The sequence below is a fragment of the Amblyraja radiata genome, chromosome 1 (assembly GCF_010909765.2).
Source record: "Amblyraja radiata isolate CabotCenter1 chromosome 1, sAmbRad1.1.pri, whole genome shotgun sequence".
In the NCBI taxonomy this organism is placed as follows: Eukaryota; Metazoa; Chordata; class Chondrichthyes; order Rajiformes; family Rajidae; genus Amblyraja; species Amblyraja radiata.
The window spans coordinates 107,630,074-107,653,634 of record NC_045956.1 but is presented as its reverse complement, the minus strand read 5'-3'; the positions used below and the strand labels follow the sequence as shown (position 1 = coordinate 107,653,634).

Here is a 23,561-nt window from a genome sequence, read left to right as displayed (position 1 = left end):
TCAATTACGGTTGTTAGACCATGAAGTTTCATATTTGCGTTACACTCACAGTGGGTTCTATCGCTGTGCTGTGGTGTTCGCTCACAGCTCCGTAAACAGATTCACTTATTTCTTCTTCTTTGAGTTTCTTGTAGGAAATGTCCGTCTCCTCCTGGTCTGATGGTTCCTGCTTTCGCAACACCTCTCGCCTATACAGTTTGTACCCCAAAACAAAGAGGGCGGCTTCTGCGGCTTGGAACAGAGCGTAGAGTAGCGGGAACATGTAGATCCCGCCAATTATCTGGGGCGGGAAGGCCAATTTCAGGATGGCAGTGCAGAGTTGGACATTTTGACATCCGGTCTCCAGGGAAACTGTCCTTTTGCAGTTAGGAGGCAGTTTGAAGAGGGTGGCCAGGCCGTAACCAGCAACGCATCCAACGAGGGGCATCAGCAGAGCCACGATGTATACGGAAGCTGGAATAGTGGCTAGAAGATCAGGACCCAGCATGGTGCCAGTGAGGATGAAGAGGATTAAAAGAGTGACCATCAAGGACCAGAGTGAAATCTAGATGGGGATTTTATTTGTTGAAAAAAAACATTTCCGCCGTTAATTCGATTCCAATGAAATTAAATACTAGGAATGTTTTTTTTCTAAAAGTTGCATTTCCATACATCTGTAGTTAGTACAATCTCGACACGAGCTAACGGTCATTAATAGTATTCCAAGACACGGCTGCAACAAGCTAATGAGAAGACAGATTGTCCGTTGCTATAAACATCCCAGATGATCTATCTGGGGGGAGCAGGGTGAAACCCGATAAAACATCGTTAACAGAGGCGTGGGGGTGGGGGACATTAGACAAGGAGTTCGGTGAAAATTATAAATTTACATTCTAAAAGAACGCCTCATAATAATACAATAATAAGACAATAATGAACATTCAGAATTATTATTAACATTCAAGGTCTTTAGATAACCGTTCATAGAAAGTCCATCAAGTCGGAAGCAGTTTATTCTATAGACTTTGATATAGATAAAGCATGGAAATAGGCCCTTCGGCCCACCGAGTCCATGCAGACTATCGATCACCCGTTCACACAAGTTCCATGTTATCCCACTTTCTCATCTACTCTCTGCACATCAACCCAATTAATCCACGAGCCCCAAAATGTTTGGAGACCCGAGCGCCCGGTGAGGTCCCACGTGGTCACAATGAGAACATGCAAACTCCAAACAAACAGAACGCGAGGTCAGGATTGAACCCGGTTCGCTGACACTGTGAGGCAGCATCTCTTCCAGCTGCACCACTGTGTGGCACAAACTAATAAGGACAAATAAATAAAAGTATGTAAACCAGAAACAACAGAAAGCGACCAGATAAAGCTTATTTCAATGTGGTAAACTTAATGCAGGTAAGATGAGGTGTAGCAGTGTGAGAGGGCATTGCAATACGTATTAACAATCACAGAATCATTGGGTTCATTAGAGATCGGGATGTATTAATATGGAAGATTAACAACCAGGCCCGCAACTTTAGCAAGCCCAACTTCAAGCGAAAGAATGAAGCACTTACACTTACAAATGTTGTTTAATAATGTCACAGCTAACGCAAATAGGCGTCGCTTTAAGCGCTGATTCACAAATGGGGAAGAAGGAATTGACGAGTTTCTCTCGGGAGTCTAGGCCCTCGGGAGGGGAGAAACGGGAAGGAGATAGTATTTATTTGTGGTTTGGTCAAAGTGTATATTTTCAACTGGGTAGTTGAAAATTCCCAGCCTGCTCCAAAATTTGGACGATCCTGAAGAATTCTGATCCTAGCCTGAAATGTCTTAATTTGAAGCCCGCACTCAATGACCAGGGTAATATGAAACCCTTAAAAAATCCCTCCGCAAATCTCGCGTTGTCATCGATTTTTAAAGGATATTTTAGGGTACAATTTGAAAATACTATGCAATTAAAATTCAATCGCACGTGATACACATTTTGTTTTCCACACATACAAAATCGAGTTGTACTTCGAGCTCTAATTAATCTAATAACCCGATTTTTCTGCTATTTTAGAATGATTTTAATTTTGCAGTTTACTCCAAAGTGTTTGTTCGAACCACATTTAATCCGTATTCGAGCATTATAAATAGCTGTGTGATATTTAGATTCACTATAATGTATATTTTAAAAAGTTGAAATGTTTTGAATGACATCATAGTTAATAGTGAACATTTAGAATTCGGAACTGAATCGAGCACTTCCGAAATTTTAGCAAGGAAATAAAATGAAAAAGCAGATTGCTTTTTAAAAATCCTATGCTAAGATTTCATTCAGTATCATTTAAGAGTGTGAGACAATTCCATGTTATACCACAGATATACTACCCTGGTTTGAGTATCATATTACTTTATACTACCAGTAAACTCTGAGTGGAGGACACTGCTCGAGGGTTTGTCAGTTGTGCATAATTCTTGTTTGCTACCCTATTTTAGTAAGATTAAATAATGTTGTGAATCTTTTATAGTTGCCCAAATCACAGGAACAGACTGCACCACAGTTTAACACTTCATTCAGAGAGCAGCGTAGCAACTATACTAGAAAGGCAGAAAAATGGAACTGCAGGTGTTAGTTTACAAACAAATAGAAAAGACACAAAGTGCTGAAGTAACAGCAGGTTAGACAGCATTTCTAGAGAACACGAATCGGTGATTCAAGGAAGTCGCATGGAAGAAGGGGAAGAGGGTTTTCGTAACCTAAAATTAGATAATTCGATGTTCATACCATTGGGTTGTAAACTCTAAGTGGAATATGAGGTGTTGTTCCTACAATTTGCATGTGGCCTCACTCTGGCAATGGTGGAGATTCGGGACAAAAAAGTCAGTGTGGGAATGGGAGGAGGAGTTATGGTTAGCAACTGGGAGATCCAGTTGGCCTTGGTGGATCGAAAGGTCACTGAATCTACACTTGGTCTTGCAGAAGTACAGGAGGTGACATGGGGGACACCGGATGCAGAAGACAAGGTTAGAGGTGGTGCCCATAAATTGTCTCACCTGGAAGGACTGCTGGCACCCTGCATGGAGGTATAGGTATAGGGACAGGTGTTACATCTCCTGCGGTTGTAGAGGAAAGTATCTAGGGAGGGAATGGTTTTGGTGTGAAAGGGATGAGTGAACTAAGCATACACAGATAAAGCAGACTCTCCAGAAGCAGAAAGGGGTGGGATGAGGAGATGTAACTGATTGTGGGTTCACATTGGAGATGATGTAAATGTCCGAGATTGATGTGTTGAATGCGCAGTCTGATGGGGTGAAAGATGAGGACTAGAGGAACTCTATTCTTGTTCCGTCTGGAGGGAGGGGGAGTGAGAGTAGGACCACTAGACGCGGGAAGTTGGCATGTTATATACTGGACATGATTGTAAATCAGGGTTAGTTCCCAGTTCAATTCTCAGTCCAAACAATTTTGTATTTTCTTGTTTCTGACAGCACCGGAGCCAGAATAAAATGTGCCACCAACTGACACCAGGAATAGATGCTTGTAAAGCTAAATCATTCTTTGGTATATATTGTTGTTTTGTCGAAGGATCTTCGACCTAAAATGTTAATGCCCATTCTCTTAACCCATTCAGGCATATGACATTCCTTACATCAAAATACATGTTTTTTATATTAACGGGGTGATTTTGCGAGGACTATTCGTTATTCCGAGCATTTTCTGTTTTTTGTTTCAGCATCTGCAGGGTTTTCATTTTGGTTTATGCTTAGTTATTTTTTAATAATTCTAAACAACAAAATAATGGGGTAAGGTTACATCAAAAACGTTGTATGCATTTGTGCTGGTCTTTAACAGCAGGGGATGTTGAGATTTTCCCAGGGACACATTTGGTGGTATTTTTTACAGTTGATTACTGAAGCAACATGACCAACTAAAGCCAACCTAATCTCATCTGCCCGCACATTAGCGATATCCCTCCTTTCCCTGGATATCCAAGAACGGTCTCGAACCGAAACGTCACATATCCATGTTCTCCAGGGCTGCTGCCTGTTGAGATACTTCAGCACTTTGTCTCCTTTCGTGTCCTTATGTCTATCAAAAGGCCTCTTATAGGCCACGATCGTATCTGTTATTTGTACTTCGTCATTTCATTTTGTGACTGCATTTTAGTTTCGTTTGACAAAACCAACATGGATAAGGACACAAGTTCTCCAAATTGGAAAACATCTCGAGTGCAGATATACAGCTGATCAACAGTGGGCTTAAGAGCCGACCAGAGTGAGTACACCACCTCCCACCTGCAAAACTGTCCTGCTCACAGTCTAGACTTTAAAGTACAAGCAATACTTTGATATCTATTAATATATTTCAATTGCGTTTGGAATTTTTTCGAAATGCTCCGATGACTTTCTTTGTTTCCGATTCATATTTGACGTACAATGCACCTCAGCGAGCGCGATGTTTAAACGCTGTACAGCTTCCCGTAAAAAAGTGGACATGGGTTAGTGAAGTCACCAGGACAGGCGCTGCTCGCTGGCTAACAACCCCCTCCATCAACCCCAGCCCCCGTCAACCCCAACCCCAACCCCAGCCCCTCGGTCACTGTACCTTGAGCAGAATGTCCGCTGCTCTGCTGAATTTGAACCTGATGAAGACTCCCAACCCGATGGGGATTAAAGTACTGCAGAGAGTAAGAATTATCGCCCTAAAGGGCAGGAGCTGAACCACCGGAGTGTCAATCCAGGCTCGACTGTAAATCCACAAGCACAAGGGCATCAGCAGCAGCGCCAGGAGAGTGGAGGACACGGTCATTATTATGCTGGAGGGGACATAAGCGGAGGACAAATGAGTCAGACCTACCTCTGTTATAAATCACGGAGCGATCGCCCGCCTCAGCGCTCTCACCACACGGACGATGCTCTGTCAGTTCCGCACACAACCTCACACCCTCAACTTCACATCCCAGCAACACACACCCCACACTCTACAACCCGGTCACCATCGCACCCCACCAACATCACCCTCCCCCCCTTCCTCCTCATCACCACTCCAACACCCATTAACTCCATCAGCATCACATCTCATCAATATCACAACCTCCCCCCCTACACCCACACCCCTCACCACCACAACCCCTCGCACCCCTAGGCCGCATTACCCCACACCCTCCCTCACACCCTCTTGCCCCACAACCCATCACCAGCACCAACCTTAGCCCAACGCTCAGACCCATCGCCATCAAACCCCCCTCACCCAACATCCGCACCCTCCCTACATCCTCGCCCCCACTCCCCGCACCATCCCTACACCCTCGCCCCTCCCAGACCTCACACCAACCCTCATCCTGCCCCATCACCCCACATCTTCTCACCCCCACACCTATCAGCCCAAATGCCCCAATCCTCTCTCGCCCCACACCCTTCTTTCTGGAGAATAACCCGCTGGGGTCCCTGCTACTGGCTCTTATTCTCCCCCCACCCACCCACCTCTACCCCGGCCCGTAAGTAACCAGATGGGCTGCTGTAGCTCGGTGGCGCCGGGAAGAGTCGGGAAAGTGAGTCCCTTTACCTGAGGTTCATCTCTCCATTGACCAGAAGGGCCAAGATGTTAGAGAGGTTCCCGCCGGGGCAGCAGCCGCACAGCAGCACGGCCACGGCCGCCACCTCGTCTAGGGAGAAGGCCATGGCGAGCAGGAAGGCCACCATGGGCATGATGAGGAACTGGGCGACGGCGGCCAACAGGACACCCAGCGGCCTCCTGATGTGGCCTCCCAGGCGCGGCATGTCCACCGTGCAGCCGAGCCCCAACATACTGAAGCACAGGATCGCCGCCACCAGCACACTGACGCCCTGGCTCAGCGCAGAGTCCCAGAAGGGTTGGACGGGAAGACCAGTTGGGGTGGAAACTTGGGAACCGCTTCCACTGCTGGATCCCTGCATGTCTGTCTGAGCGGCGAAGTCCGCTGTTGTGTTGCCATAGGACTCCGTGGAATTGGAAGCGTCCCAGTCGGCAGACGGCGTCCAAGTGGCAATGGGTGCCCAGGTATGGTCTTCCATCGTGAGGGTGGCTGCCTGGCCCGTGGTCAGAGCCGGTGAAGCGGACAACCTGTTTCCTTCGAGGAAGCCCGAGCACTCGACACACGTATCCCGGGCGCATTTATTTATATCGGCTGGGAATCGGCTTCTCCGATGGTTTCTTCCACTGCGATCTTATTGGCGAGAGGGCAGTCCTTGCCCCTGACCAGTTTCAGCGCCAGAAATGCGATTAGCATCTTGGTACAGAAAAGCTCCCCCTTCCCTCCCTCAGCGCAAATCTCCCGTTTATCAAGCGTCGCTCTTTTAGTTTAAGAGATACAGCGTGCAATCCGGTCCTGAGCGATCACCCGTACGCCCATCCTACACACTAGGGGCCATTTACAGGAGCCAATTAATCTATAAACCCGTGTAGGAGGGAACTGCAGATGCTGGTTTACACCGAACATGGACACAAAATGCTGGATTAATTCAGCGGGTCAGGCTGGAGAAAAGGAACAGGCGACGTTTCGGATCGAGACCCTTCTACTGACTGAGTAAAAGGAAAGGAAAACGAGAGACCTTTCTTCGATTGTCGTTACATTTTGCATATCTTCCATTCATTTGTTCAATTGTTGCAACTTTGTATCTTTTTTTGAGAAAACAGGTCGCCACCTGCATTTGAGCATCAACTGTGAATAGAATCATAGAATCATAGAAAGTAGGTGCGAGAGTAGACCACCAGGTCCGTCGAGCCCGCACCGCCATTCACTCATGGCTGAACACTAAACAGACACACTTACCCACAAACAGTAGACACAAGACACAGAACACAAGACACTACCCTCCCCTTTATACCGCTATCACCCCTCTCCACCCCAAGAACCGCGTGATCTCCTGGGGGAGGCAAAAAAACGGATAAAAACCCAGGTCCAATTCGGGAAAAAAATCCGGGAAATTCCTCTCCGACCCCAATCCAGGCGATCGACACTTGTCCAGGAGATCACTCAGGTCTTACCATACTAACCATACCTAGGTCCATATCCCTGCCCTCTCCCCGTAGCCCCTTATCCCCTTGGCAGCTAAAAAACCATCTATTTTTGACTTAAATATATTTAACGTTTCTGCTTCCACTGCTCCCTGGGGCAGTGAATTCCACAAACTAACCACCCTCTGGGTGAAGAAATTCTTCCTCATCTCAGTTTTAAAAGAGCCCCCCCTCACTCTGCAACTATGTCCCCTAGTTCTAGCCTCCCCGATCATTGGGAACATCCTCGGTGCATCCACCCGATCAAGGCCCCTCACGATCTTATACGTTTCAATGAGATCGCCTCTCATTCTTCTAAACTCCAAAGAGTAGAGTCCCAGCTTACTTAACCTTTCCTCATATGTCAATCCCCTCATTGCAGGAATTAATCTTGTAAACCTTCGCTGCACTGCCTCCAGGGCTAGTACATCCTGGATACAGCTCAAATCCCAGCTGGTTCCAGTCGGAAGCAAAGAGACTAGAGGAGTTTTTGGTCGGAAGCGGGGAGAGGTTAATTGCGAGAGAAAAAAAATAATACATGGGCAATACTGCACATGGCACAAATAAAACCAACACACGACTCATGTACTACACACGCTGGAATCTTGAGCATAACAGGAACAGCCAGAGGAAACAGGGGCGCAGCGATGAGTTGCTGCCTTATAGCGCCAGAGACCCGGGTTCGATCCTGACTACTGAGTTTGTCCGATCTCCCCGTGACTGCATGGGGTTTTTTCCGGGTCCTCCGGTTTTTTCCCGCCACTTCTACAGGTTTAGGTTAACTAGATATTGTAAAATTGTTCCTAGTGTACGGTGCTTTTGTAAACGAGATTTACGCGTGGCCGGAGTTGGCAGACCCACCGAAGGTCGCAACGCCTGCGCTACTTTTGTCAAATACTTCACATTCAGCAAAAGCGGGGAAAATGAACAGGGAACATAGCAAACAATCAGTTTGTGCATGAAAAAGTGTCGCCGCGAATCGTGTCAAATCTTCCCGGGGCGGCTTATTGCAGAACCCGTTTCCATTCTATATTGCCCAATCTCCACACTCACCACCGTCCGCCTTTCTCATAGAGTCATACATAGAAACATAGAAAATAGGTGCAGGAGTAGGCCATTCGGCCCTTCGAGCCTGCACCGCCATTCAATATGATCATGGCTGATCATCCAACTCAGTATCCTGTACCTGCCTTATCTCCATACCTCTTAAATATAGCCAATGAACTGGCCTCAACTAACTTCTGTGGCAGAGTGTTCCAGAGATTCACCGCTCTCTGTGTGAAAAATGTTTTTCTCATCTCGGTCCTAAAGGATTTCCCCTTTATCCTTAAACTGTGACCCCTTGTCCTGGACTTCCCCAACATCGGGAACAATTTTCCTGCATCTAGCCTGTCCAACCCCTTAAGAATTTGGTAAGTTTCTATAAGATACACCGTGGAAACAGGCCTTCGGCCCAACTTGCACACACCAACCAACATGTCCCAATCTACAAGAATATAAAGCAGGATAGTAAAAGCTTCTTTAGGTATGTGAAGATGAAAAAATTAGTTAAGACCAAAGTTGGACCCTTGAAGACCGAAAAAGGTGAATTTATTATGGGGAACAAGGAAATGGCAGATGAGTTGTGGTTGGTAGACAGGAAACAAAGAGTAGGGATTAACGGGTCCCTTTCAGAATGGCAGGAAGTGACTTGTGGGGTACCGCAAGGCTCGGTGCTGGGACCGCAGCTATTTACACAGGGCAGCCAACATTGGGCGAGAGTTGAGAGTGATGGAGCGGAGCGACCGAGAGGGGGAGGGTTTGGGAGGGGGGGAGCTTTCGCATTTTTCAGCTTGAAATTGTGCTATCTGGTGCATACTGTAGCTATTCTTTTAACTCACACTTGAATGCAACATTTATGCTTTAAATTGGATTAGGTATGAATAAGGTTAGGCTAAATTACATTCCTAATTATATTCCACAATAGAGCCAGGCTCTGATCAACAGGTGCAACACATGAATAACTATATTCATGTATGGAAATCAGATTATATTCATGCTGTTATGCATATATATATATAAAAACACAGAGAAACAAGGCAAGTCAGACTTCCATTACTGTTCTGCACAAATAAATCAATCAACCTTACCCTTTGAATATAGAAACAAGACGAAAATAATGCCACATATTCAATCATATATGATTCAATGAAATTACGATATATATGTAAAAAATATGGAAACAGGCCCTTCAGCCCACCAAGTCTACACCGACTAGCAATCTATCATACACCAGTTCCATCCATCACGCCAGGGACAATTTACAGAAGACAATTAACCTACATACCGGCACTTCTTTCGGATATGGGAGAAACTAATATCCAGAGAAAACCCATGTGGTAGTAAGGCAGCAACTCTACCACTGCGCCACCCCATTAAATTATTTTTTCTGTAATATATTTATTATGGTGTCACGTGAATGAAGATTAACACATGATTCTGATTTCTGCCCTTAGTTGGATAACACACATGTCCAGTCATTGTGTTTTATGGCTGGTTTTCAACCTCTTCAGTCTGAAGGTCTCGACCCGAAACATCACCCATTCTTTCTCTCCAGAGATGCTAACTGTCCTGCTGAGTTTTTCTAGTTTTTAGCATCTATCTTCAGTTTAAACCAGCATCTGCAATTTCTTCTTACACTATTTGTTAAGCAAAACAGGTCAATAGACAATAGACAGAGGGTGCAGGAGTAGGCCATTCGGCCCTTCGAGCTAGCACCGCCATTCAATGTGATCATGGTTGATCATCCCCAATCAGTACCCCGTTCCTGCCTTTTCCCCATATCCCCTGACTCCGCTATTTTTAAGAGCCCTATCTAGCTCTCTCTTGAAAGCATCCAGAGAACCCGCCTCCACCGCCCTCTGAGGCAGAGAATTCCACAGTCTCACCACTCCCTGTGAGATAAAGTGTTTCCTCGTCTCCGTTCTAAATGGCTTACCCCTTATTCTTAAACTGTGGCCCCTGGTTCTGGACACACCCAACACCGGGAACATGTTTCCTGCCTCTAGTGTGTCCAAACCCTTAACAATCTTATATGTTTCGATGAGATGCCCTCTCATCCTTCTAAACTCCAGAATGTACAAACCCAGCTGCTCCATTCTCTCAGCATATGACAGTCTCGCCATCCCGAGAATTAACCTTGTAAACCTACGCTGCACTCCCTCAATAGCAAGAATGCCCTTCCTCAAATTAGGGGACCAAAACTGCACACAATACTCCAGGTGTGGTCTCACTAGGGTTCTGTACAACTACAGGACCTCTTTGCTCCTATATTCGATTCCTCTTATAAAGGCCAACATGCCATTCGCTTTCTTCACTGCCTGCTGTACCTGCATGCTTACTTTCATAGACTGATGTACAAGGACCCCCAGATCCCGTTGTACTTCCCCTTTTCCCAACTTGACGCCATTTAGATGGTAATTTGCCTTCCTGATTTGCTACCAAAGTGGATAACCTCACATTTATCCGCATTAAACTTCATCTGCCATGCATCTGCCCACTCCCCCAACCTGTCCAAGTCACACTGTATTCTCATAGCATCCTCCTCACAGTTCACACTGCCACCAAGCTTTGTGTCATTTGCAAATTTGCAGAGGCCCTATTCGTAAAATATTATTCACCTCTACTATGTTTTTTCTTCACCTCCGTTGCTGCAGAGAATACAATCCCAGTTATCAAATCTTTCTTCAAAAAGAAAAAAAAAAATCCTGCCCTGCCAACATCTTCATAAATTGCCCCTGGATCCTCTCCAGAGCAATTGCACCCTTTCTACAATGTGTCATAGTCTTACAGCATGGAAACAGGCTCTTCATCCCTTGTTCATGTAGATCAAGATGCCCCATCTAAACTAGTCCCATTGATCCACATATGGCCTATATCCCTTTAAACCTTGTGTGTGCGTGAGAGTGTGTGTCAGTGAAGCGGTGACAACATCCGCAGAGAGGGGAGACTTGGCAATGCCCAGGGAGCATTCCCCCCCTCCCGGGGAAAGCGGGCCGGCCCAGGTGCTCCTTGTGCATATAACCATATAACAATTACAGCACGGAAACAGGCCATCTCGGCCCTTCTAGTCCGTGCTGAACACTTACTCTCACCTAGTCCCATCTACCTGCACTCAGACCATGACCCTCCATTCCTTTCCCGTCCATTTACCTATCCAATTTATTTTTAAATGATAAAATCGAACCTGCCTCCACCACTTCCACTGGAAGCTCATTCCACACAGCTACCACTCTCTGAGTAAAGAAGTTCCTCCTCATAGAAAGATAGAAACATAGAAAATAGGTGCAGGAGTAGGCCATTCGGCCCTTCGAGCCTGCACCGCCATTCAATATGATCATGGCTGATCATCCAACTCAGTATCCTGTACCTGCCTTCTCTCCATACCCCCTGATCCCTTTAGCCACAAGGGCCACATCTAACTCCCTCTTAAATATAGCCAATGAACTGGCCTCAACTACCTTCTGTGGCAGAGAGTTCCAGAGATTCACCACTCTCTGTGAAAAATGTTTTTCTCATCTAGGTCCTAAAGGATTTCCCCTTTATCCTTAAACTGTGACCCCTTGTCCTGGACTTCTCCATCATCAGGAACAATCTTCCTGCATCTAGCCTGTCCAACCCCTTAAGAATTTTGCATGTTACCCCTAAACATCTGTCCCTTAATTCTCAAGTCATGTCCTCTTGTTTGAAACTTCCCTACTCTCAATGGGAAAAGCTTATCCACGTCAACTTTGTCTATCCCTCTCATAATTTTAAAGACCTCTATCAAGTCCCCCCTTAACCTTCTGCGCTCCAAAGAATTAAGACCTATCTTGTTCTGCCTTTCTCTGTAACTTAAGTGCTGAAACCCAGGCAACATTCTAATAAATCTCCTCTGTACTCTCTCTATTTTGTTGACATCTTTCCTATAATTTGGCGACCAAAATTGTACACCATACTCCAGAATTGGCCTCAGCTATGCCTTGTACAATTTTAACTTTATATCCCAACTTCTATACTCAATGCTCTGATTTATAAAGGTCAGCGCACCAAAAGCTTTCTTTACCACCCAATCTACATGAGATTCCACCTTCTGGGAACTATGCACAGTTATTCCTAGATCCCTCTCTTCAACTGCATTTCTCAATTTGCTACCATTTACCATGTAAGTCCTATTTTGCTTTGTCCTGCCAAGATGTAGCACCTCACACTTATCAGCATTAAACTCCATCTGCCATCTTTCAGCCCACTCTTCAAACTGGCCTAAATCTCTCTGTAGACTTTGAAAATCTACTTCATTATCCACAACACCGCCTATCTTAGTATCATCTGCATACTTACTAATCCAATTTACCACACCATCATCCAGATCATTGATGTATATGACAAACAACAGTGGACCCAACACAGATCCCTGAGGCACCCCACTAGTCACCGGCCTCCAACCTGACAAACAGCCATCCACCATTACTCTCTGGCATCTCCCATTCAGCCACTGTTGAATCCATCTTGCTACTCCACTATTAATACCCAACAATTGAACCTTCTTAACCAACCTTCCACGTGGAACCTTGTCAAATGCCTTACTGAAGTCCATAGAGCCAATATCCACCGCTTTAACCTCATCAATTTCCCTAGTAACCTCTCCAAAAAATTCAAGAAGATTAGTCAAACATGACCTTCCAGGCACAAATCCATGTTGACTGTTCCTAATCAGACCCTGTTTATCCAGATGCTTATATATATTATCTCTAAGTATCCTTTCCATTAATTTGCCCACCACTGACGTCAAACTAACAGGTCTATAATTGCTAGGTTTACTCTTAGAACCCTTTTTAAACAATGGAACAACATGCGCAGTGCGCCAATCCTCCGGCACCATTCCCGTTTCTAATGGCATTTGAAATATTTCTGTCATAACCCCTGCTATTTCTACACTAACTTCCCTCAATGTCCTAGGGAATATCCTGTCAGGACCTGGAGACTTATCCACTTTTATATTTTCCAAAAGTGTCAGTACTTCCTCTTCTTAGATCCTCATAGTTTCCATAGCTACTCTACTTGTTTCCCTTACCTCACATAATTCAATATCCTTCTCCTTGGTGACTACCGAAGAAAAGAAATTGTTCAATATCTCCCCCATCTCTTTTGGCTCTGCAGATAACTGTCCACTCTGACTATCTAATGGACCAATTTTATCCCTCGTTATCCTTTTGCTATTAATATAGCTGTAGAAACCCTTTGGATTTACTTTCACCTTACTTGCCAAAGCAACCTCATATCTTCGTTTAGCTTTTCTAATTCATTTCTTAAGATTCTTTTTACATTCTTTATACTCCTCAAGCACCTCATTTACTCCATGCTGCCTATAATTATTGTAGATCTCTCTCTTTTTCCGAACCAAGTGTCCAATTTCCCTTGAAAAACATGGCTCTTTCCAATTATGACTATTTCCTTTCAACCGAACCGGGACATAAAGATTCTGTGCTCTTAAAATGTCACCTTTAACTGTCCTCCATTTCTCTTCCACATCCTTCCCATAAAACAAAATGTCCCAATTCACTCCTTTTAAATCCTTTCGCATCTCCTCAAAGTTAGCCTTTCTCCAATCAAAAATGTCAACCCTTGGTCCAGTTCTGACCTTCTCCATAATTATATTGAAACTAATGGTTTGTGATCACTGAACCCGAAGTGTTCCCCAACACATACCTCCGCCACCTGACCGTCCAGCTGGTGTCCGGGGGAGGTGAGGGTCAGTGACCCGGGGGTCAGGCATCGGAGCCGAGCTTTAGCCCGAGATTCATCCCTGCGGCTCCGGATGCGGCACCGATGCCCCCACTCACCCGGTCCGCTCCTGGCTCCGGGCTCCGGGCCGGGGTTAAAACTCCATGGGGTGTGGACAAAGCGGCCGACGGACCAGCACCCGCATGTTTTTGAGCGTGAGAAATTTGTGATCAGCGTGAGAGCGTGAGAATTTCGTGAATTGTGTGAGGCTCACGCTCAATGCGAGAGAGTTGGCAGCCCTGCGAATAATGCAAACATTTTATGCAAGTCCCAATTGTTTGGACAAAAATCACTTATTACTGCTTTATAACAGTTAAGTTACTTTCAGACCATTTCAGAAATTATGGCAGTCAACTAACAATCAACTAACAAATTAAAGCAAACTAAAAAAAAAAAATAACATGTTCCCTTTCCTGACTCTACCTCATAAGTACTTTAACGCTGTTAACAGAGCAAAGGGATGTTAATCTCAAGAATCAAAATGGGGAAAGTGGGGGCAATTTTGCTTAAATGATCATTCTAAGCCCATTCAGATCTGCATAGAGTCAGAGTTATACAACATGTACATGGCTGGCCCAATTTGTCCATAATGATCAAGTTGTCATTCTGCGTGCCCAAGGACTGGCTGCAATTCCCAGATCAGCTTGTGTCCTAGGGACTGGCTGCAGTTCTCAGGTCGGCTCACCTGCCCCGACCACGCAAAAACAAATTTAAAAAAACCCGCAGTTTTTCGGGCCGTAGGTTGCCAAACCCTGTCCTAGATGTACGGCCTCATTGTGGTCCCCCCATGTTTTACGACTGATTCACCTGGTTAGTTCCAGCTCCGGCTGCTTCATGTTGTCGGCGGCTGCACATCCAACCAAGAAAGAAGAGAAGAGATGAAACGCGACGTCACTCACAGCCTCCAACTGACCCGCTTCCCCTGACTGCACAGATCGCTGTGATGTGGCGCAAAGAGACAAACTGTGCAGTAAAGATCGTACAGCTCCGCTATCAGATCTTTGCTGTGCAAGGACTGAAGACAGCATGATAAATCTGGTTGAAATGCGTGATTCTCACGCTCAAAGCATGAGAGTTAGCAGCCCTGTTTACAATATATATTAATGAGTAGGGATTAATGGGTCCCTTTCAGTATGGCAGGCAGTGAATAGTGGGTTACCGCAAGGCTCAGTGCTGGGACCGCAGCTATTTACAATATACATCAATGATTTGGATGAAGGGATTCAAAGTGACATTAGCAAATTTGCAGATAACACAAAGTTGGGTGGCAGTGTGAACTGTGAGGAGGATGCTATGAGAATGCAGGGTGACTTGGACAGGTTGGGGGAGTGGGCAGATGCATGGCAGATGAAGTTTAATGCGGATAAATGTGAGGTTATCAACTTTGGTAGCAAAAACAGGAAGGCAGATTACTATCTAAATGGCGTCAAGTTGGGAAAAGGGGAAGTGCAACCGTATCTGGTGGTCCTTGTATATCAGTGTATGAAAGTAAGCATGCAAGTACAGCAGGCAGTGAAGAAAGCGAATGGCATGTTGGCCTTTATAACAAGAGGAATCGAATATAGGAGCAAAGAGGTCCATCTGCAGTTGTACGAGCCCTAGTGAGACCACACCTGGAGTATTGTGTGCAGTTCTGGTCCCCTAATTTGAAGAAGGATATTCTTGTTATTGAGGGAGTGCAGCGTAGGTTTACAAGGTTAATTCCCGGGATGGCAGGACTGTCATATGCTGAGAGAATGGAGCAGCTGGGCTTGTACACTCTGGAGCTTAGAAGGATGAGAGGGCATCTCATTGAAACATATAAGATTGTTAAGGGTTTGGACACATTAGAGGCAGGAAACATGTTCCCGATGTTGGGGGAGGTCAGAACCAGGGGCCACAGTTTAAGAATAAGGTGTAAGCCATTTACAACGGAGACGAGGAAACACTTTTTCTCACAGAGAGTGGTGAGTCTGTGGAATTCTCTGCGGTGGAGGCCGGTTCTCTGGATGCTTTCAAGAGAGAGCTAGATAGTGCTCTTAAAAATTGTGGAGTCAGGTGATATGGGGAGAAGGCAGGAACGGGGTACCGATTGGGGATGATCAGCCATGATCACATTGAATGGCGGTGCTGGCTCGAAGGGTCGAATGGCCTACTCCTGCACCTATTGTCTATTTCTACACTAGCCCCACTTGCCTGTGTTTGGCCCATATTCCTCTTAACCTGTCCTATCCATGTATGTCTAATTGTTTCTTCAACGTTGGGATTGTCCCTGCCTCAACAACCTCCTCTGTCAGCTGGTTCCATAAACCCACCACTCCTTGTGTGAAAAAGGTACCCCTCAGATTCCTATTAAATCTTTCCCCCCTCAGCTCTGATTCTCGATTCCCCTACTCCCCTACTCCCCTACCCTACTCTACCCGATCTATTCCGCTCATGATTGTATACACCTCTGTAAGATCACCCCTCATCCTCCTGCGCTCCAAGGAATAGAGACCCAGCTTATTCAACCTCTCCCTATAGCTCAGGCCCTCGAATCCTGGCAACCTGCTCATAAATCTTCTCTGTACCCTTTCCAACTTGGCAAAATCCTATAACATATTATACAACTGCAACATGACTTCACACCTCTTTGACCACTCAGAGTAATTTGCCAAGTATTCACCAACTAAAAGCGTGTCTGAGCCTTCTTGTAGTGGTTACTGTCTACAAGGCGCACAGAGGCAGCGTTGGGGTGCAGAATTGGTTTTGATTCTAAGATAAAAGGGCAGTAAGTCAGACTACTGTACTTAGTAACAAAGGTTATGGTGTCAGGGTAATCAAGTCTAAAGCTCACTCTCTGTAGCTCCTGTTCGTTAACAAAGAACATGGAGAGGTACAGCACAGGAACAGGCCCTTCAGCCCATAGTCTCTGTGTATGCATGATCCATATCCCTCCATTCCCTGCATATCCTATTGCCTATCTAAAAACCTCTTAAACACCACCATCATGTTTGCCTCCACCACTGCCGTTGGCAGAGTGTTCCAGGAACCCACCATTCTTTGTGTAAAAATCATCCTGCCCCGCACATCTCCTTTATTTCTCACCTTAGAACATAGAACATCATTTTATCCGCCACTTACCCATCCATTGGCTCCGTCTTTCCAGCTGTCCCTGTTTGCATTCTCCCCGTTCGCTGACTCCATCCATGTACACCAGCTCCGGGAGCTCATTAGTGCTCCATCCTCTCGTCTGCAACCTCGGCTCGCCAGTGCAAGGAGTTGGGGAAACTCTGTTATGTTGCCAGTAATATATTCACTGCTCATTCAGGGATGGCACACCCCCAACAAGAGCTACAAATTGTGGCTCTGTTGCTGAATGCTTGCTTAGGTCTTTGTGTACAGTTGTGTTGCTTGTCAAAAGGTACATAGTGAATGTGGTTGAAGAACTGGTGCCCAGTCTTTCTCCTCTGTACAGAGTATAAAGTTTTTGCACGGGCAATGGCAAATCGCCTGGGCTCCGTGCTGTCCCAACGGATCCACCCTGACCAGTCCCAATGGATCCACCCTGGCCAGTCCATTCAGGATAACATCCACCGGGTTAGGGACCTGATTCATCTATCCCAGTCAACTGGTCAGTCTGTCCCTTGATCAGGAGAAGGCTTTTGACAGGGTCGATCATGACTGCCTCTTCGGGACGCTGCAAGCGTTCGGATTTGGACCACATTTTGTGGCCCGGGTCTGGCTTTTGTACGCCGCAGCAGAGTGTCTCGTGAAGGCCAACAGTGCATTGTTGCTTCCCATTCACTTTGGGAGGGGGGTACGCCAGGGGTGTCCCATGTCTGGTCAGTTGCACTCGGTCTGTGTGGAGCCGTTCCTGTGTCTAATTCGGAGGCGGTTGACAGGCCTGGCTCTACCAGGACCGGGGGTGGAGGTGGTTCTCTCGGCCTATGCCGATGATGTACTCCATACATTCACTGACCCTGAGAACCTGCGGAGGATGCGGGAATTCCAGCAGGTTTTCTCGGCTGCATCATCCGCCAGGATCAACTGGAGTAAATGTTCTGGACTTTTAGTGGGCCAGTGGCAGGTGGACTCCCTGCTGGAGGAGATGACATCGTATGCATGAAGCACCACGTGCCTCCTCTACCTGGAGGTCTATCTGAGTCCCACTGAGGATGCTTGGGTGGCAAATTGGCTGGAGCTGGAGATGAAAGTTGTCGCCTGGCTGGGGCGCTGGTCAAGTTTACTTAGAGTTCTTTCTTTCCAGGGTAGGGTGCTGGACATAAACCAGCTGGTGGCCTCCATGTTATGGTACCGGCTGGCTACTCTTCTTCTGCCCTCTATCTTTGCAACTACAATACAGAAGAAGCTGGTGGATTTGTTTTGGGGAGATAAGAAGTTTCTGGATCATTGGGACCTCTTTTGGGGAAGGTGCGACCAGTACAAAAAGGATGGGTTGCACTTGAACCCGAGGGGAACCAATATCCTGGCGGGGAGTTTTGCAAAGGCTACCGGGGAGACTTTAAACTAGAACGGTTGGGGGCAGGGACTCAAATAGAGAAAGCTAGTAGACAATGTGTGAGGCAGGAGGCAGAGAAGGGAAGCACTCAGACCCAACATGTAGAGGAGAAAGAAGAAAAATATAATAAACAGTGAATAAGAAGTGGTGGGTTTCTTAAATGTGTATATTTTAATGCTAGGAGCTTGGAGCCTGGATTGACACCTGGAAGTATGATGTTGTGGCGATTAGTGAAACATGGTTGCAGGAGGGCTGTGATTGGAAACAAAATATTTCAGGATTTTGTTGCTTCAGGTGTGATAGAATTGGAGGGGCAAGAGGTGGAGGTGTTGCATTGCTTGTCAGGGAATATATTACAGCAGTGCTTTGGCAGGATAGATTGGAGGGCTTGTCTAGGGAGGCTATTTGGGTGGCATTGAGAAATGGGAAAGGTGTGGCAACACTTATAGGGGTGTATTATAGACCGCCTAATGGGGAGCGAGAATTGGAAGAGCAAATATGTAAGGAGATAGCAGATATTAGTAGTAAGCACAAGGTAGTGATTGTGGGAGATTTCAATTTTGCACACATAGACTGGGAAACACATTCTGTAAAAGGGCTGGATAGTTTGGAGTTTGTAAAATGTGTGCAGGATAGTTTTTTGCAGCAATACATAGAGGTACCTACTTGAGAAGTGGCAGTGCTGGACCTCCTGTTAGGAAATGAGACAGGTCGGGTGACGGAGGTACAGTATGTGTTGGGGAGCACTTCGGGTCCAGTGATCACAATGCCATTAGTTTCAATATAATTATGGAGAGGGTCAGAACTGGACCTAGGGTTGAGATTTTTGATTGGAGAAAGGCTAACATTGAGGAGATGCGAAAGGATTTAAAAGGAGTGAATTGGGACATTTTGTTTTATGGGGAGGATGTAGTAGAGAAATGGAGGACATTTAAAGGTGACATTTTAAGAGCACAGAATCTTTATGTCCCTGTTCGGTTGAAAGGAAAGAGTAATAATTGGAAAGAGCCATGGTTTTCAGGGGAAATTGGACACTTGGTTTGGAAAAAGAGAGAGAGGTTGCTTTGGCAAGTAAGGTGAAAGTAAATCCAAAGGGTTTCTACAGCTATATTAATAGCAAAAGGATAACGAGGGATAAAATTGGTCCATTAGAGAGTCAGAGTGGACAGCTATGTGCAAAGCCAAAAGAGATGGGGGAGATATTGAACAATATATTTTCTTCGATATTCACCAAGGAGAAGGATATTGAATCATGTGAGGTAAGGGAAACAAGTAGGGTAGCTATGGAAACTATGAGGATCAAAGAAGAGGAAGTACTGACACTTTTGAAAAATTTAAAAGTGGATAAGTCTCCAGGTCCTGACAGGATATTCCCTAGGACATTGAGGGAAGTTAGTGTAGAAATAGCAGGGGCTATGACAGAAATATTTCAAATGTCATTAGAAACGGGAATGGTGCCGGAGGATTGGCGTACTGCGCATGTTGTTCCATTGTTTAAAAAGGGTTCTAAGAGTAAACCTAGCAATTATAGACCTGTTAGTTTGACGTCAGTGGTGGGCAAATTAATGGTAAGGATACTTAGAGATAATATATATAAGTATCTGGATAAACAGGGTCTGATTAGGAACAGTCAACATGGATTTGTGCCTGGAAGGTCATGTTTGACTAATCTTCTTGAATTTTTTGAAGAGGTTACTAGGGAAATTGATGAGGGTAAAGCGGTGGATGTTATCTATATGGACTTCTGTAAGGCCTTTGACAAGGTTCCACATGGAAGGTTGGTTAAGAAGGTTCAATTGTTGGGTATTAATAGTGGAGTAGCAAGATGGATTCAACAGTGGCTGAATGGGAGATACCAGAGAGTAATGGTGGATAACTGTTTGTCAGGTTGGAGGCCGGTGACTAGTGGGGTGCCTCAGGGATCTGTGTTGGGTCCACAGTTGTTTGTCATATACATCAATGATCTGGATGATGGTGTGGTAAATTGGATTAGTAAGTATGCAGATGATACTAAGATAGGCGGTGTTGTGGATAATGAAGTAGAGTTTCAAAGTCTACAGAGAGATTAAGGCCATTTGGAAGAGTGGGCTGAAAGATGGCAGATGGAGTTTAATGCTGATAAGTGTGAGGTGCTACATCTTGGTAGGACAAATCAAAATATGACGTACATGGTAAATGGTAACGAATTGAGGAATGCAGTCGAACAGAGGGATCTAGGAATAACTGTGCATAGTTCCCAGAAGGTGGAATCTCATGTAGATAGGGTGGTAAATAAAGCTTTTGGTGTGCTGGCCTTTATAAATCAGAGCATTGAGTATAGAAGTTGGGATGTAATGTTAAAATTGTACAAGGCATTGTTGAGGCCAATTCTGGAGTATGGTGTACAATTTTGGTTGCCAAATTATAGGAAAGATGTCAACAAAATAGAGAGAATACAGAGGAGATTTACTAGAATGTTGCCTGGGTTTCAGCACCAAAGTTACAGAGAAAGGTTGAACAAGATAGGTCTTTATTCTTTGGAGCGCAGAAGGTTAAGGGGGGACTTGATAGAGGTTTTTAAAATGATGAGAAGGATAGACAGAGTTGACGTGGATAAGCTTTCTCCATTGAGAGTAGGGAAGATTCAAACAAGAGGACATGATTTGAGAATTAAGGGACAGAAGTTTAGGGGTAACATGAGGGGTTAGAGTGAGGAATGTGGTCATCTTCAGCCAGCGTGTTGCTCCTCAGGGGAGGGGGTGTTGTAACTGCGAGAGGGGCCGGTCTCACCCTGTCACGGTGGGTGTCGAGGAGAGGTGTGAGCCCGGAGTGATTCTGACCGAGCTTACCCCCCGTTCCGTCGGAATTGCTCATCGCGCCCAGACTCCGGAATATTTCCTGTGCGCCGGCCCCACACTACATGAGCTGCCTTTCCCAGATGCCCAGCGTACCGTTCCGTGACGCGGAGAGACGTGTACTGTACAGGACGCTCCTGCACACTCTACACATCCTCTCCTTCGTCTTCCGTCCGGACACACATTGGTGGTCCGTGTTACCACCTGATAGTGGGGGCGGTCCCCAGTGGAGGTCTCTCTACAAGGGAGTGCTCCCCCTTTACATCGGGGACTTGGGGTGGAGAGTGTTACAGAGTCGTGGTGTGCAATAAACATTTGAGTCGGTTCACGGGCTCGCCGGTCGCCTGTAACTTCTGCGGCGAGGAAGAGACCGTGTTCCATGTGTATATGGAGTGTGTGAGGTTGCTGCCCCTGTATGAATATCTGAAGGGGCTGCCCCGCAAGTTAAAGCTGCATTTTATTCACACGATCCTGGTGTTTTGGCACAGGGCAGGGAGTGGGGAGGGACGATCGGGGGGGGAGGGGGGGTGGGATCTCCCTGTCGGTTTGCTCCTGGGCCTGGCCAAGATGGCCATTCGCGGGTCCAGGCAGCGGGCAGTCGATGGTCACACCAGAGTCGGCTGCCTGCCCCTCTTCCGGACCTACGTCCGTGTTCGCCTTCCATGAACGCTGGTCGCTACCATGGGTCGAGAGCATTATTAATAAAGATTGCACCATTCTATTATAATGACTGCTTGATGTATTATGACCATTGAACGTTTATGTACTTTTGGTACACTGTAATCTGCAATTGTTGAATAACGTCCTTGGAAAGGAAAACATATATAGTGAATGTGGTACAATAGGGCCTTATCCCTAACAGGTTATGATATTTCAGACTGAAGGAACGCAATGGATCAGGCATCATTTGGGGAAGGAATAACTTGGCGACGTTTCCGGTTGGGACCTTTCTTCAGGCGTTTTGACTCTGCTCATTATCCCCACAGATGCTGCCTGATCCGCTGAGTTACTCCAGCACTTTGTACTAGAGTCAATGCCTCCACCTCCACAGTTCTCTGAGGTAGAAAATTCCATAGGACATGACCCACTGAGAGCCAAAATTTCATCTGTCGTAAATGCATCATTCAGAAACTATGCCTCAACATACTCCCACAGGGACAATTATTCCCTCAGCATACACCCCTGAAACCTTTCAGGATAATCTACATTTCAATAAGATCACTGCTTATTCTTCTGAACTTAGAGAGACACAACTTGTTCAACCTTTCTTCATGTGCCAACTGCATCACACCAACAATTAACCTTGTGAACCTTCTCAGCACTGTCCCCAACGCAAATACATCCTTCCTAAAACATGGAGACCAAAACTATTCACAATACCATAGCTCCTGATCATCAGCATCGTTGCTGAAAACTCCAGCACTTTGTAAACTAAAGTGTACCATTTTATAAGGGGGTGGAGAGCAAAGATCTGGGCTTTCAATGAAGGTGGGAATGCATTGCATAGGAGGATGATGGAAGTAATTCTGTAAAACTCTCAAGAGTAATTGAAGGGGTAAAATTGCAGAGTCTGCAAGTGCCTGAGGAGTGGGAGTACGTGTGGCTACATTGGGGAATAGTTTAATTGACACGGTAGTGCAAATGGCCTCTCTCTATGCTGTGTCAAGCTGTGAATCTTACCTTCAATTGTCTATTTAATAGGTTCCCAACACATCGTAAGTCGTTCTGAATGGTCAAAACATGCTTCACTTTGCAAACGCAAGCTCCCACTCTCCTGAAAGTACGCTGTGATTCACAATAGACTCGCGGCGGCAGCGGGAGCCTCGGCGGTAGCAGGAGCCTCGGTGACAACGGGAGTCTCGGCGGCGGTGGGGCCTCGCGGTCGATGAGCGTGAGGGGGGAGGGGAAGAGAATGGGGACTCGGTGGGGGGACTACCGCAAGTGACGGTGGGAGAACAAAGGGAGACCCGGTATGGGGGAGGGGGGGCACTCTAGTTTAGAATCCACTGTCCAGGGGATAAGTCTGTGTTTGTTTGTTCATTTGTTCTGGTGAAGGCACTGTGCACACGGCAGCCAGACAACAGTCGCTTGTCTCTTTCTTTTTCTTTTTACTTTTCATTTCAAGTTTTTTGGTGCACCTTGTGTGTTGTGACTGTTGGCAGACCAATTTCACTCCAGGGATGAGTAACGTTTTGTATCGTATCGACCTTCACATAGGGCCCTGGGAGTGTTGTAGAGCAGAGGGATCAGGGGTGATGGTACATACAGTAGTTCCCTGAATGTGGTGTCACAGGAATATATGGGTGGTCAAGAAGGGTTTTGGTACATTGGTCTTCATCAGTCAGGATATTGAGTATAGAAGTTGGGACGTTAGTTTACAATGAAACAAGAGTTTGGTCAGGCTGCATTTGGAGCATTGTGTTCAATTGTGGTCACCCTGCTATAG

General features: G+C 45.9%; 1 protein-coding gene across 1 annotated transcript; it reads right to left on the bottom strand.

The window, feature by feature from the left end:
- Window positions 1-5: 5 nt before the first annotated feature.
- On the bottom strand, window positions 6-6,085 carry slc10a4 (solute carrier family 10 member 4). Its single transcript, XM_033028324.1, has 3 exons — window positions 5,531-6,085; window positions 4,571-4,781; window positions 6-544 (listed from the first exon to the last, which is right to left on the bottom strand). The coding sequence occupies exons 1-3, from the start codon at window positions 6,016-6,018 to the stop codon at window positions 29-31; spliced, it is 1,215 nt and encodes a 404-aa protein (XP_032884215.1). The 5' UTR covers window positions 6,019-6,085; the 3' UTR covers window positions 6-28.
- Window positions 6,086-23,561: the final 17,476 nt, after the last annotated feature.